A 17,267-nucleotide genomic window follows, 5' to 3' on the forward strand; every position below is an offset into this window, starting at 1 on the left:
TATTTTAAAATGGAATTGTTATATTTTCTCTTTCAACTATAGGAGACTGTTTCAATGGAAAGGGATTATCCAAAATGGAATCTGGACAAGGTTTAACATCTCTTTCTTATAAAGATGTTATAAAATATTTTATAGATTTTAATGTTTTACGTCTAATCTTAGAAGATATCCTCTTAAGCTGAAGTAATAGGTCTGAGTTGATGCGATACCTTCTAAAGAACTCCTCCTATTATGCTTTCATTTAAATCTCTTTCCATAACCTGACAATATTTAAAGTACAACATTAAAGAGAGTTGCACTCAAAACGCATTTTCATCTTTAGTCATGTGAATGGTTACATGTGAATGGTTACCTTACTTCATAGCACTGAAATAGTATTCTCTGAACATAGTATTTCTAGAGGAAAGATTTCCTATGATGGCTGCCAGGGGAAAGCTGATACACTTGGAGAAATTTTGGGCCACTCACCGAACCTGTGATTTCCTAACGCAGTTTGTCAACCAAGTTATACTGAGGTCATTATGCAGGCTGTGATTTCTCCTTAATGATTTTCATATTTTACTTCATAGGTTATGTTGACCTTTGGATTTCAGGCAGTAAATAAAATTTAAAAATCTTAGTTTAAGTTAGAAAAAATTGAGTTATTCTGTACCATATTTTTGTCCAGTATCTTTTTTCAGGCATTTTCATGTTACTTTTTATGATTTTTGTATAATAAAGTGATATATTTTTAATTTTAGATTTGTCCCTTATCCTTTTCTAAAAACAACTCTAAATATACTGATTCTTTTTGGTTATTTTAGCCTCTTCCTAATAATCACCTCCCTCCCAACTTTCCATGCATGTGCTATGTACTGAGAATGATTTTTAACCATTATTTTGGTTCCTTAGATTGTAAGCCGTCTTCGCTTACATACATATAGATTATTAAAGAAGATAATGGGCTCTCACGTCTTCTGATCTGTGCCTTGCCAGTCTTAGTTCTTTATCTTTTATTAGAGGAATAAGGGATAGACATGGGAGAAGTAGTGAGTACTCTTTATTCCATTTCTGCATATTCAAATCACATCTTCAAACACTAGGTCTAATTTTACCTCTATTACAAATTTGAAATGAAAGTAAAAGAGATATTAGTTCCCATTTTTTCCCTTTATTTTCAACTTTCTAATCTAAGGTTAATAATTGGAGGGCATTTAAACAATCATTAATCTTGATGTAGTTAAGAACTATATTTGTACATTTTTAAGTCTTTTGTTTGTTGTTTCTCATTTCCTTCTTTGTATTTTTATTTCTAGTAAATCTTTATCCTTCTACTAAAGGGAAGGAGACAAGATGAGTGGTGGCAGACTTAACTGTATTCTTTATTTACTCTTTTTTTTTTTTTTTTTTTGTTTTTTTTTTTGCGATACGCGGGCCTGCCTCTCCCATTGCGGGGCAAGGGCTCCTGATTCACAGGCTCCGGTCTCCTTTTCAATCTCTGACTTACAGTCCTAAACTCAGAGCCCTAAACTCTTTATCTATACTTTCTATGTCCTCCCTTTGAAGAGAAAAACAGCACGAATGGATTGGGCTAAAGAGTTTTTACAAAAGTTTTTTTCTTTTTTTTTCTTTGAGGTACGCGGGCCTCTCACTGTTGTGGCCTCTCCGTTGCGGAGCACAGGCTCCCGACGTGCAGGCTCAGCTGCCATGGCTCACGGGCCTAGCCGCTCCGCGGCATGTGGGATTTTCCCAGACTGGGGCACGAACCTGTGTCCCCTGCATCGGCAGGCAGACTCTCAACCACTGCGCCACCAGGGAAACCCCTATTTACTCTTTTTAAGGACAAAATGTTAACCTGAATTATATCTGGGTGTTGGGTTACATGCCTGTCAGCTCTGTTAGTCTCTGTAAATTTTTAATATTTTAAATATTTCATAATTGAAAAGGTAGACTGGGAGAGGTTTATGGAAAGCTTTGACTTCTAGCCAAAAGAAGTAGAACTTCAGTTGTTCGTAATGGGGGAGATACTATTTTTAGTAGAAAAGCAACTTGATGAAAGTGGCACTTTAAAAAACTGAATTTGGCAACTGTATTTAGAAGAATCTAGAGAATAATGAGACTGAAGAAAAGAAATTTAAGCAAATTCAGCATTCTAATTTTTGAGGAATTTGTGCTTAGGCCAGGGGGAATAGGAAGGAAAGGGCAAGGGATGCTGCTTTGTTTAATAGTTTTGGTAAGCATTCCCAAATGAAAGCATAGGTGTATTACTAATGCTGCATAATGCATTTCGTGTGCTTGAGAGCCTATCTCAGATCTAGTTCCTGCTGCATAAATACAAGTGCTCTCCATGAACTAGGCTAACATTTCAAACCAAGACCAAACCGAGAGCATGACCAGTAATATGGTTCTTACTCCCAAGCCACCCACGTGGAAGATCATTTTTTAAGAAGGGCATCAGTTAGCTCTGTTACCAATAATACTGTTTTCCAATTAGTCTGGCCCATCTAGAAGTTGCCTTTGTCTGTTTGGAAAAGGTCTGATTTGTGACATAGTCATTGGCTGCTTCTACAGGTTTCCACAGACTTTTATTTTAAGCCAGTATCTTCATAAATGGCTAAAAGAGAAACCTTTAAACCATTATTTCACCCCACTTAAAATAACATTGCTCCACACAAACACCCTGTATTTTTACAAAATCATTAACTTTTTCCAACTCCGTGACACAACTGAGTAGTTTTTTTACAACTATTTTGGGTAAATCCCACCAACCTTATCAATTTTATATCTGTTAACTCAGATGTGACTTGAAAGTAAAAATTACTTGTAATCACTTTGGGGTTACACAGATTTAACCTGTTCTTAAATTAAGTTGTATTCCAGTCATCTGTGGAATAATCTATGTCTTAATTCCCTGTTACCTTTATCCGATTTTAAAGCAGCCCTATGTGACCTATAATCAAAAAGTGATGTTTGACGGATACTTTTACCATTCTGTCATTTTTTTCCCATCCAGGTTAGGAAATGTATTTGAAACCCTTGTTTATTTTCTAGCACTGTAAAATGCTAGAAATTCTATAAAGCAAGTTCAAAATTATTATTGACAACTTTTTAATAGGTTATTTAAAGGTTTGTTTCATTAACTTGGCCTAGGTCACAAAACTCATTAATATTAATGACAAGGCTAGAGAGGCTTGTAGCCTCTCTAATCATCAACAGAAACAAAACGTTAAACCAAATTGTGTAGCTTTATTATGAGTCATTCTAGGCAAAGACCACATATGACAAGCAAGAGCTGAACACTCCAGTTTTAATGTTTCTGATTCAAACCTTTGTCTTTTTATTTCTCTTTGTAGAGGAACTAGAGTTTTAAAATTGACACGCAAACAATTTTTTTATGGACTTTGAATGAATATATAATTCATTAAAATAAAACACTTGGAGCTAATCATTCAAAAAAGCATTTTTTATTAATAAACTTTAGAAAAAAGATAAAGCTTGGGGAGGGCTTCCCTGGTGGTGCAGTGGTTGAAAGTCCACCTGCCGATGCAGGGGACACGGGTTCGTGCCCCGGTCCGGGAAGATCCCACATGCCGTGGAGCGGCTGGGCCCGTGAGCCATGGCCGCTGAGCCTGCGCGTCCGGAGCCTGTGCTCCGCAACGGGAGAGGCCACAACAGTGAGAGACCCGCGTACCGCAAAAAAATAAAATAAAATAAAAAAGATAAAGCTTGAGGCGCAATTTACTTTTTTAAAAATACCAATTTTAAAATCACATTTTACTTCTCTTAAAGAAGTTTGCATAAGGTCTTACTATCGTTTGAAAATGTGTATAAATGTGAGCTCCTAAGTGATGTATTCTATTTATTCCAGAGATCTAACAGCCTCTGCAGCTGTCTCTAGGCTTTTCCTATAAAACAGCAGTGCATCAAATGATAGTGAAAAGGGCCTGAAATTTCAACCTTGACATGAGTATTTATGCTGTATTCAAGATAGCTGATTTTAGTTACTTCCACTTACATATAAACAGCAGGTTCTTTTAAACTGGTAGTAGTGAACATAATGTGGAATATGAATGCTTATTAGGTCACTTTTCTTAAATAGAACTAATAATTTGAGATGTTTGTGTACAATAGGGGTTGGCAAACTTTTTTTCTGCAAATGGCCAAATAGTAAATATTTTTTAAAAGCTTCCAGGCTGTGCAACTCCACTATTGTAACACAAAAGCAACCACAGACAATACATAAACAAATAAGTGTGTCTGTGTTCCAGTAAACCTTTATTTATGAACACGGACAGCAAGCCAGGTTTAGCCTGTGGACTGTAGTTCACCAACCCCTGGTCTACATTCATTTGAATTCCTCACTTTCTACTCACCTTTTTAATCTACCGGTATTGGCTTCTCGCTACCAACCCACCAAAATTACTTCTGCCAATGTCAGTAGCATTCTCCTTGTCATCTAAAATAAAAACTTACCAGTCCTTTTCTCAGTTGGTTTTGGGGAGCCTTGACACTTGAGTCACACCTTCCTTCTTAAAACTCTTTCTTTAGGGTCTGTGATAGCACTTGTATAGTTTTTATTCAACCTTGCTCAAGGCATTCCTCAGGTTTTGTTTTTGCAAAGCTCCACTTTTTTTTAATAGCCTATTCCTTAAATATTAGTGTGCATTAGGGATCCATTTAAATTTTATATTGTTTCCAGAATAGGCAAATCTATAGGCACAGAGAGTAGATTGCTGGTTGGGACCAGGAGTTAGGAGGGTTGGTGGATGATAGCTGAAGGGCATACAGTTTCTTTTTGGGGTGATGAAAATGCTCTAAAATTAATTGTGGTGATGGTTGCACAATTCTGTGAATATACTCAAAACCATTGAATTATACACTTTAAATGGGTGAATTGTATGGTGTATGATCATCCTCATAAGGCTGTTAAAAAAGTGTAAGTAAGTTAAATTCTCCAATGTCATTATTTTTCCTAAATTAAAAATTAAACCTACGTTCCACCCTTTACTCAAGTACCATAGTACAGACTGAACTATCTCCCAGTGCTGTTCTGAATTCATGGTAGCATGCCCCAGACACTGTGTTTTAAATGTAAAATGAAAACCTTATTTATGAGCTCCAGATATATTCAGAATTATAGAATAATATCAACTTGTTAGAACCATTTCTTTTTTAGAATATGCATTATTAGTTCATTTGATGATTCCAAGAGGAATTTGCCAGTTATAATCAGGTAATTAGGTTAGCAGGGAACTAACGTGGATGGAAAAAAATGAGTTCAATCTTCATCTGTCACCATTACAAGTTAAAAATTTGTAATGGAACAACATGATTACAAGTTAACAATTTCTTCTAGATGGTTACTGCCTTAAATTAACCCATAATCAAATTACTATTATAGCTGCCTGTCTTTAGGATTTGGGGTCCACATGTGTTGAGGGTGAAATAGGGAGTTTCCTATTATTATATTACAGGTTAACAGTGGATTTTCAGATGCTGCTTACATGGTAAATTCAGTGCCCTCCAGAACATGGAGCACATGTTGAACTGACCCTTTTTATTTTTCAGAAACAGAGCTTCCAATTAGCTGTTAAGAAGTGTAAATTGTAACTAAATTGTGAAATTAATACTCATTTAGGTGCACATATTCATTCTCTTTTCCTTGAAGACTGACCTGACAGCACAATATGGAAAAAAATTAAACTGACTTATGTTTTTAATTGTTTTTTTCTTAACACTGCGAATTACATTAGGTTGTTTGGTTTAGGATGCAAAGTACATAGTAGCTCTTGAAAGTACACACCATCCAAATTTCTATGAATTTACTATGAGTACAGTAATGTGATTTTATGAACAAAGGAGAAACCCAAACTTGGACACTGAGCTCATAGTCTTTAAAACTACACATTGAAAACATAGTGTGATTTCAATTTGATATCTGTAGTTTACCCAGAATCCTTCAGCTAGGATACTAGCACATGTTTTGAGAAGTTAAGTAATGCAGCTATTCCTAAATCTGTAATGATAATGCTTCAGTAATAAGATAAGTATTTATAATTAGAATGCAGTATAATTTTCAGAAAAAGATAGCATCACTTAAAATATTTATACAGGAAAAAACTCCATTTTTTTGCTGTCACAGTGCTCTTCTTAACATAATTTCTTACTATATTTAAGGAGCTTCGTGTAATCGTATTCAAAACCTCTTATCTTGCTGATTATATTCAGCAACCATAGCTAAATATTTCAATACCAAAGCTGAAAATCGTAATGACATATCAGCATACACATAATAAATTATAGTTAATGAATACTGTAGAAGGTGCATTTTGATTGGCTCCAAGTTTGCAATCTGCTCATGCATAGCACACTGTTAATTTTTAAAAGGACAGAAAATATGGTGATGATATGACTGCCAAGCATATTGTTTTGTCTATGCAAGAATAAAGTAATATTTCAGCCAGAATGAAAAGAGCGTACACAGATAACAGAGTAAATGTTCTAACAGCTGAAGTATATATCCCAGATTAAACATTTAGTGACAGTATTTCATACACACTTTTACACAATTTTTATATTGAATAAAGATTTCTGGCCAAAAGTGGTTTATTGTTATGTTGACAGCCACAACTACTGTATTTTTAGCTAAGTATGTACAAAACCTCGAATCTTCAGCTTTCACCAGTTTGAGACAGGCACCTTCAAGTATGAGAAGCCATTTTTCAAGCTAACTAGAAAATCAATACTTAGAGTTTAATTTTTGTCCTATTTAACCTACATATTTACTGAGTAAGCAAGAGTTATAAGACCTGTAAAACTACTGTCGGCATTGGGGAAAATGCTATAGAATACTTTGAAAACATTGTCATCAGACAAAATCCATTTATTCTGATACTTTCCATATATAATATTTTTTCCCCAGTGGGGTGAGAGGGAACATATTTAAATTTAATTCTTAAAATTAAGCTCAATAACCATATATTGTTATTAAGTGCTATGATCAAGTACCATAGTAGGCTATTAGACTACAATAAAGAAAATAAAGGCTAGCCCCTCCCTTAAAGAGCCTACCATCAGTGGAACAAATGTAAGTAATTCCATACAGTATAATAGGGAAAGGCAAAGACAGAGGTATGCATAGGGTGCCGCAGTGTCAACTGAGCTGAGTATTAAAGGATCTAGCCAAATGAAATAGCTGGTATATGTGCATGTGTGTATGTCCACGCACACACAAGAGCAGTTGGGAGCATTACTGGGAGAAGACAGGGAACAGCATGAACAAAGACCTGAAGTATGCAGAATGCTACTGGTACTGCTGGTGCATGCAGCACATTAGGAGGGTATTAGGAGATGAGGCCATAGGTGGAGTCATGGGCCAGGTTTGGAAGTCTTGAGTGCCGTGTTAATGAGCTAGAAATTTGCTTTTGCTGTTTATGTACTGCCTGTATTCTTAAACAGATAAGCATTTTGTCAAACTGTACTTTTCAAAGGTTGAAAAGAGACAAGTTATAATTGGTTGATTTGACCCTGGGGAACTGCCTTTTGTGGCTTGTATTTGTTGCAGTCGTCTTTTTATAACGTCTGTCAAACTTTGACATAAGCTCAGGGTTTTCAGTTTGCCCACTGCCCTCCTCAAACAGCAGGGCCAATGCCTGTGAGGTTTTGGAGCCTGCTAGGCTAGACAGTGTTTTAATGAAGTGCTTTTGGAATCATAGGGCTTGAGGGAGCAACAGAAATCAGCTCCATATTCAGGTGAAAGTAGTAATTTTCTTGCTCCGTTTCTCTGTATGATGTAGTATATTCATTGGGCTAACAGTTTTGTTTATATATTTGGAATTAGAATTTTAAACATGGCAATTGTATTATGTTAACTTTTGTGAAATTTTCACAGTAGCTTTTTTAAAAAAAAATAATGTAACTGAGACAAAGAGAGTTGCTTATATTTTTTTCTGAAAAATTTTGAGAAATTTAAGACCTTCACCTGACATTTTACATCTCTTATTTGGCATCTCGTCAGCCATATTTATCCAACTATTTACCCTCAGCAAAGCTTTTATGTATTTCTGTGTATAATGAGTTAGAGAAGGGAAGCAGTTGTGCAAATTCATGGGAAGAAATTTTTTTCTATAAATTAGCTTGATATGCAGGTGAAAGTGTTGTTTTATTTTGAGTTACCATAATAACGCAGTAGAAAGAACAATGACTAGTTCCACTGCTGTATACTTTATATGAGTTAGTTCATCTTTGTAAGACTAGTTTTCTCATCGGTTAAGTAAGACAGTTGAACTATGCTATTCCTAAAGCTCTTTCTTACTGGCATTTTGTGGTCCTCTAACTCCCTCAGTTCCCCAATTTACTTTGCTTATAGAGGTGTGCCTTTCAACATCCTTGAGTCATAGAATTGAAAAGAACCTTGGGAGATTGTGTAGTCCAGCTGCCTTGCAGAAAAATGGAAATTTGCTCTTGCCCTCTACCTAGAATGTTTTGCTTGCACCTTCTCAAGCTAGCATCCTCTGAATCGGAGCTGGTTGTAACCCCTTTTGTGGCTAGGATTAATTCCATTGATCTGACAATGGGCAGAGAATCCCTTCTTTCTCACTGTTCCATGTACATTCTTCTTATAGTTGGAAGCTTAGCTGTAAAGGGCAACCTGCCTACCTAGAAAAGGATCCTTCTTTGGTCAAGAGTATATGGCTTATTCATCTCTGTATCAGTACCGTTTAGATGTTTATTGAATAACTGAATATTATTGGGTGGCAGAAACAGTTAATGTTCATGTACATGAGTAGAGTTTCACTAACTATTCAATAATAGTGAAGATAGTCAACAAATAATAATAGAAATACTGGAATATTTTTACAATGATCTGTAACTGTATATAGGTACAGTTGTAGATAATATAATTTTTAGATGTATTTATTTAATAAGTGGTGCTTAATGATTTCTGTTTTATAAACCCATTCAGTAGAACTTGAAATATTATTTAAATTTTATATCTATCCTTCATTTCTGTAAGTGAAAAGGAGAAAACTTCCTCTCTAAGTCCCTAGCAAATTATTTTTAGATTTAACCAGGACAAGAGATTAGTAGTTTTTCTTTTACTGGAATCCTCTACTCCTGATTTTCTAGATGAAAAGATAATTGTATGATTTCTAATTCTAATATCCTACTTAATTTTAAAAGCTAAGCAATGTAAATTTGGTTTAATTCTTATCTATTTATGTTATTCAGAGGTTATTTCTGCTTAGATAATTTGTGATGAGGTTAATACCTTTCTCTCTTAGAAAATGTATGTGTTCCTAATTTCTAACTAATGGGAAAGCAGATGATATTTTTACTGTCAGCTTTCATCAAGTTAGACCTCTCTGAAGACCTTACTAAATTCTGTTTCCATGGGAAATGTTGCTAATGGGTATGTGCAACATTATCCAGGTGCTCGCAGACAGGATTACAAATTAAAAATAAAAGGAATGGGTGAACAAATACATCTTTCTTCTCTTTTAAGAAGTTGGCAGAATGATAATCTTTGCACTTTCATTTTCACTTGGCAGTGTTTTCAGATAGGGTGCAGAAAGTCTGCGTGGTATTAATGCACGAGACCAGCTTAGACAGCATAAGTAATGAATTTCCTAAATGGGTTCTTAGTTGCAATCTTATATGTATAAGGCAGAAGAAAGAGAGTAAATCTTCTAGTTTGTGTATATTTAGTTAACAGTATTAGTGAGTTTAATGGGTCTTACTGGAAAATGGAACATTGAAGGCAAGCCACACAGTTTTATTGCCTGTGTGCCAACTTACTAACATTTTGATTCATGTCATAAATGCCATACATTTCCACATACCATGCAGAAAACATGATGGTGATACTCATCATTTATGAAACACCTACTTACCCTAAATATTGGAGTTCCAAAGGGTTCTGTCTCAGGCTGCCCTCTCTTCTCATACTGCATTCTTCTCCTGGGCAGTCTCATTCAGTTTTAAATAGCAATATATCAGTAACTCCCAAATATATATCTCTTAACTAATTTCCTTTTCTGTCTTTCCAGACTTATTTCAGATATTTTCAGGGAAATATCACAGACATATCAAGCTAATTGTGTCTGAAACTGCACTTTTGATTCTCTTTCTTTGCATCTACTCCTCTAGTTTCCTGTCTCAGTTGCATCCATCAGTTTCTCTTGCCGGAAACTCGAGAGTCATTCTTGACTCCACCTATTCCTTCACCTCCTCCCCCAACTCAAATCTTTCACTAAATGCTATCTCTTCTACCTCTTAAACCATTTTTCAAGTTTTTTTCACTTTTCTCTATCACTGTTGCCATCACATTAGATCAGGTCACTATCTTTTGCCTAGACAAATGCAATATAGCCTCCTAACTGGTTTCTCCACATCTAGTTCGTCCAGCTCTAATCCATTTACAAATAAAACCCAAAGTGACTCGTTAATATGTAAGTACAATTACATCATTCTTAAAATTCTCCAGTGGCTTTCCGTTGCTCTTAAAGATCTTCTCTCTGTCCCAGAAGAGATGATGGGGCCTATTGTTAGTTTGCTGGGACTGCCATAACTGTACCACAGACTGGATGGCTTAAATGACAGAAATTTATTTCCTCACAGTTCTGGAGGCTAGAAGTTTGAGATCAAGGTGTCATCAGGATTGGTTTCTTCTAAGGCCTCGCTCCTTGGCTTGTAGATGGCCATCTTCCTCCAGTGTCTTCATACAATCGTTCCTTTGTGTCTGTGTCCTAATCTCTTCTTATAAGGACAGTAGTCATATTGGATTAGGGCCCACCCACATGGGTTTGTCTTTTTATTGTTGAATTATAGGAGTTCTTTATATATTCTGGGTGCTATACTCTTATTAGATAATGATTCACGAATATTTTCTCCTATTCTGTGGGGGTTTTTTACTCCTTTACTTCTTGTAAATCTTAACTCAAATGTTATCAGCTCAGTGAGACCCTTTTTGACCATCTAACCTTGAATCTCCACCTACCTACCCCCAAACACACATTCCCTCTCCCTGCTTTATTTTTCTTCCTAGTATTTATCACCAACAAACATTTCTATATGTATGTTGTGAATTATGATGATGATGTTATTATTATTGTTATTATTGTCTTTATTACATTTCTTATTTATTGTCTGTTTTCTTCAACTAGAATATGGGGGATTTTGATTTCTATTGCTCATTGCTCTTTACGTAGAACCTAGAACAGGCCTGTAGGCCTTTAATAAAAGTTTATTGAGGGCTTCCCTGGTGGCGCAGTGGTTGAGAGTCCGCCTGCCGATGCAGGGGACACGGGTGTGTGCCCCAGTCCGGGAAGATCCCGCGTTCCGCGGAGCGGCTGCGCCCGTGAGCCATGGCCACTGAGCCTGCGCGTCCGGAGCCTGTGCTCCGCAACGGGAGAGGCCACAACAGTGAGAGGCCCGTGTACCGCAAAAAAAAAAAAAAAAAAAAAAGTTTATTGAATAAAAAGGAATTAATTTAACATATAACAGTGCCGAGTTTTTTTAAGTGGGGAAATATAGCACACATACAGAAAAAGAGCACAGTAATTTGTCAAAAAAAAAAAAAAAGGACACCCTTTTACCTACCACCAAGATCGAGAAATAAGTTATTGCCTAATTTATAATAACAATAAGAAGAAGAAATCAGAAGCCTCTCTTATGCCTCCTCCCAATTACTGCCTCCTTTCTGCAGTCACCTGGAGGTGATCAGTATTTTGGTATTTCTGGTAATATTTTTGTTGCTTTACTTTATACTTTTACCACCTAAGCATTTGTCTCTAAAACTTTTTCTGTTGTTTTTTTTAAATATTCATTTGCATGAAATTAATCATACATGTTCTTCTGTGCCCCACACCCCGACGTTCAACTTTATTTTGTTAGTCATGCATGATGTTGTATTTGGCTGTAGTTTATTTTCATGTCTGTATAACATTCCATTGTATTACTATACTACAACTTATATATTCTTCTGTTGAAAGAAATTTTGGTTACTTCCATTTTTAGCTCTCTTGAATCATAATACTATCAATATTCTTGTACCTATGTCATGGTGCCCAAATGTGTACATTTCTATTGAGCTCAATATTAATACCTAGCAGTGAATTTCTGGGTCATAGGGTGTGTATATATTCAGTTTTTGTAAATAATGCCAGACAAGTTTCCAGGGTAATTAGAAAAATTTCACCCCTTCCAGCATATATTTTCATATGTTTTTGTCTGTTTGGACATCCTTTTCTGGGAAGTGCCTGTTCAAGTCTCTTGTTTTTTTGGTTTTTTTTTCAAATCAGATCAAGCCTGTTAGTCCAGGGTACTCATGGGCAATCTGGATGCACCCCTTTCAGCTGGGGGAACTGCCAGGAAACCTACCAAGAAAGGTAGAAAAGGGCTGTTCCTAATTATTCTCCCCCACCCCCAACCCTTGTGTTCCACCACCAGCCAGGCTTCCAGATCATTCACATTGGCTAGAGTCCCTTTTAACAATCGAATCTGGCATCTGAGGGTCTCCTGATGGTGTCCTCCTTCTCCCCAGCCAAATGCTACCACCCAGGTGGCTTTTTTTTTTTTTTGAGATATAATTGACATAACATGGTATTAGTTTTAGGTGTACAACATAATGATTTGAACCTTTCCATACATTTTCTGAAGAGTAAACAATGAAGTGTAAAGAGTTGATTCTCATTTGATAAGCAAATTTGTCACTTTCTGGTTATATTCTCAAGGAAAGCTAAGAGTGTGCTTTCCTCCTAAAAATGCTGTAGTCCCAGGGGAGATTTTGATCAGGTCTATTCCTAATATTTATGGGACCTGAAGAAAGAGTAAAATTGGAGGCTATCATCCATTCTAAATTTAAAGTCATAAATAAAGTTACCAAACTGTTAAATGAAATGTGAACTGTACTTTTTTCTTGTTAAGGTACTTTTGTACAATATCCTGGAAGGCCAGATTTGAATTTAAGATTCTTAGACTCTGTGGGGTTCCACGTCAGAACATGACAGTGTGGGGAGTTGGCCCCTGGCCAGCATGCCCCATTCTTTTTTTTTTTTTTTTTTTTTTTTTTTTTTTTTTTTTTTTTATTTGCTTTACACGGGCCTCTTACTGTTGCGGCCTCTTCTGTTGTGGAGCACAGGCTCCGGACGCACAGGCTCAGCGGCCACGGCTCACGGGCCCAGCCGCTTCGTGGCATGAGGGATCCTCCCGGACCGGGGCACAAACCCGCGTCCCCTGCATCGGCAGGCGGACTCTCAACCACTGCGCCACCAGGGAAGCCCCTCCCCCCCTTTCCTTTTTATCCTACACATCTAAGCTCCATCCTTACTTCCCTAAACCTAGAAAACAACTGCCACTGGCCACCCCTTAGGTAAGCATAGATTCTCAAAATTTTGGATAATCTCTCTACACATAGACATGAAACACTTAAAACCACTCCCATACTCTTCCATATTCTCATGGTCTTCTCTAAGTCATTGTGAATTGAATGGGAAATGATAATGATAATAGCTACCAGTTATTGTGTCAAACATAAGAAATTTTATATCAGGTATCAGTTGGGACTAAGTATTTCAGTAAAGTAAGACTAAATTTAGTTGACCTTTGAACAACATAGGTTTGAACTGCACAGGTCAATTTATACTTGGATTATTGTCAATAAATACTGTGGCCCTACTTCATCCACAGTTGTTTGAATCTACGGATTCGGAACCACAGATCTGGAGGGGCATTTATGGGACTTCATGCGGAAAATTTAGTATCCACAGCGGGTCCTGGAACCAGTCTCCTGCAGATACTGAGGGATTACTATTATGGATGGATGGATAGGGGTGTGTGTGTGTGTAAAATAAACATCCATATATATGCACACACTCATACACACACACATTATTTTAGCTATTGTTATTTTAAGAAGTATTTTTTTAAAGTTACCTTCCTTCCCTTTCCTCAGTGTAACATTTTAGAAAACACTACCCTGAAAGAAAGCAAAGCAAAGTACAGGAAACAAGAGCCTAGCTTGGCTGCTACCTCTAGGGGTACATCAAATGAGCTGTTCACATACTGATTCAGTCTTCAGTCTCTCCTAACTTTCGTCTGGGGAGGGGGTGGTAAAGAAATGAACTTGCTTTGCTTTTCCCTAGGGTAAATCTAGGTTTATCATTCCCCTTTAACTGCTGGAAGGAAATATAGCACTGCTAGATAATGCCGATTCAGCCTTTGGAGGTTTCAGGATATGTGCCAGTTAGCCAACTGATTCTTCTAATATGATTTGAAAAATTCATAGTTTTTTTTTTTATCGTTCGTAAAGGATAAGGCATTAAAGCCAGTATGCTTCTTCATTCATTTTGAAACTTACATGGATGTATAAGAGAAAACAAAGAAAGGAATTTGAGCCTATGTGCTTAGGCTTCATGGAAAGGGAGGTGCCATTTCTGAGCAGAGCCCCACTGACTCTCCTAAAATTAGGAGAAAGCTTGTTTTGAAAATGTTGGCTTTGTGGATGGAAATGGAAATTATTAAAACAAATAAAACAAAAAAAAAGTGAGCATAGAAACTGAGAAATAGAATTAATACAGTGTTGGAAATGACCATAGGCAATTAAGTGCATGAATCAATGTCTGTTTGCAACAGTTTTCCACTTCTTCAATTCATGGTGCCTGTTGTATGTCATGTGAGCATGACAGTATGGTCAGAGCGGGTGATACATTCTTGGTATTCTCTCCCCATTAACTTTCACTTCCCAAAGGTACGTTGAGTAAAATAAACATGTTTGAACAATTTTCAGAAACAGTGTTTCCTCTGTTTACAAAATCAACCAAAAGCGGATTGGGGTGGGTTGGGTTAATGTCGCACTTTACTGCACTATCATGCACACGTACACAATATTACTTAGCATCTGTAGCATCCATAACGATTTCTCTATTGCATTTGAGGTGAAAGGAATGAGCAGGTTTAAGTCCCAGCTTTGAAGCTGTTGTGTTGTTAACTTGTGCTGAGTCTGTACATTACAAAAGATAACAATCTCAGCATGTTAAGATCATAACTGTTAGATTAATGCTTGGAGGCAGCAGCTGTGCTGATGTGAGGCATTAATGGCTGGATGAGTTCAATCAGATATGCTGCCTCCAGTGTCTTCGTGTAATGGTATTTACTAGATTTCAAATGGACTGCTGAGAAAGATGAAATATAATCTCATGTATTATCTCTGTCTTGAAAAAATACATAATGAAATTGTTCTCTTGTTGGAATATATTTTATTAACCGTTGTGGAGTCAACTTAAAGAACAGATACCCCTATAGAGTTGAAACCTTTTGCTAAAGTGGAGTGTTATTAAATGTATTTTTGAGTTCTTGGAACAGTGGGGTTGAGTAGAGGAGGTAAGTTTTGTTTGTTTGTTTTTTTTAAACCACTCAGAATAATATGGCATATTCTGAGGATAGCTGGAGAGGAAAAAAAATGCAATGTAAATTGTACACAACTAAATTTTTTTCTTTCTTTCTTTTTTCTTTACAGAGCCTGAAAAAAGTTCTTCTGGAATTCAATCACAAGGAATTGTTTGATTTCTATAACAAGGTCTGTACTTTTTAAATAATTTCTGATAATGTAGGGTTTTTCACAATGTTTCCTCCACTTTATGAATTCTTCTTTTTAAATGCCCATTACAGAGTTGAGTTCTTTAAACTTCCCTTATAAACATCTTATGTTTCACAGTAAGAAGCATTGCCAAGATGAAGAGAATCTGACAAACGAAATCAGGAAGAGAATGGATATGGTTTTAATTAAAGCAGTAGGATTGTTGTTTTAATGTAAAGCATTAAATAATAAACTGTGTGGTATCTAGCCACGCTGGCACTTTAGAGATAGGTAATATTAAATATTTTAATTTCTGGGCCCAAGGGAAAAGGCTGATACCAGGCCTTTAAAGATTTATCTTTGAGGATATTTCGTGTTTCTTTGTAAATACTGATTTTGTAATCCAGGAAAATGCACTGCCCCCTCTACCACCCTCCCCCCCTTTAGAAATCTAAAATGAAAGCTGGATGCATTTTAAACAGTAGTATTTAGAAATTCTCTTTTACAAATTTGAAAACAGATAGCAAGCTTGAATTCTAATATCCACATAAAAAGAAAAATTTTCTAAGTGGTATATTTATTGCTTATGTGAGTACATTTAAAATACATAGTTACCAGTTACATCCTTTTCTTTCATTTGCATGTTTCTAAACAACACTTCATATGAATTTCTCTCCCTTCACCAACTTTCTCTTTTTTTTTTTTTTTTGTCTTTGTAAATAGCTAGAGACCATACAAGCACAGCTGGATTCCCTTACATGATGTTCTCAAAGACTGGTTTCTCTATCACACTCCTGCCACCTCATTGTTTTGCATTGAAGATAAACTGCCAGGTTGTGTTTTCTGAAGGATTCATTAGCTTTCTTCTTGTAAATTATACGGTTTATTGCTTCTTATACAATAACAGCCAAGGAAGATCATTGTTTTGAGTACTGGAGTTCTAATATACATTCTCCAGTTCTGTGAGCCAACAGCAAGCAATTGTTAAGAACATTTTTGTTTTAAGGGGAACAAAAGTGAATATCGTATTGTTTTTACTGTCCTATTTTTGCTTTATTGCCTGACCTGTTTATTTTTTACATACTTGATGATATTTCTATGTGTCAAGAAGGGTCCATGGATACAAAGTGTAATATGTACCTTAGAACACAGAACTTCTTTAATTACATTAATAAAAGTAAGAAAGTAGCCACAGTCAATTAAATATATTACGGCATTTGTTTCCTTTAATATAATGAGTGTATTTTGCTTGGGAAATAATATAGGAAAGAAATTTTAAATAGAGTTAGTACTAGTACATCAGCCAACTCCAGTATGAGCATCTCTGTGCACTTTAATTTTTTCTCTGAGTTTAATGATTTAATAACAGTTCAGGTTTTCGTGTGCTTTTTTTTGTACTGAAAATTAATAATGATTCATTTCAAGGTGTGGGAGACAGATTCAGATCATGAATAAAAATAGTTGTAATGAGTGCTAAATGATTATCCTTAAAATTTTAAAACAGAATGTAAAACAAATTTTATGTTCTCTTTTTGTAAACATGTTAATTTCAGCCAAGAAGATTTTTGTGTCTTAGAATTAGTTGAACTGAAGTGCACAATATTTTATGCTATGGATCTATATAAATGTGAGTATGGTTGCCTGCAGAAAATAATATCAGTTGAATTTTTTATGAATGAAATGTCTGCACTATATTATTTCTAGAGAGAAA

General features: G+C 35.9%; 1 protein-coding gene across 1 annotated transcript in view; it reads left to right on the forward strand.

The window, feature by feature from the left end:
- COMMD10 (COMM domain containing 10) overlaps positions 1–16,748 on the forward strand; it is a 160,829-nt gene extending 144,081 nt beyond the window's left edge. Inside the window, exons 6-7 of the mRNA XM_007451220.1 lie at positions 15,497–15,556; positions 16,280–16,748. Coding sequence (XP_007451282.1) covers positions 15,497–15,556; positions 16,280–16,318 — 99 coding nt within the window. The 3' untranslated portion in view covers positions 16,319–16,748. The remainder of the gene's footprint in view (positions 1–15,496; positions 15,557–16,279) is intronic.
- Positions 16,749–17,267: the final 519 nt, after the last annotated feature.

This window comes from Lipotes vexillifer, unplaced genomic scaffold, assembly GCF_000442215.2.
Source record: "Lipotes vexillifer unplaced genomic scaffold, Lipotes_vexillifer_v1.1 scaffold91, whole genome shotgun sequence".
NCBI lineage: Eukaryota > Metazoa > Chordata > Mammalia > Artiodactyla > Lipotidae > Lipotes > Lipotes vexillifer.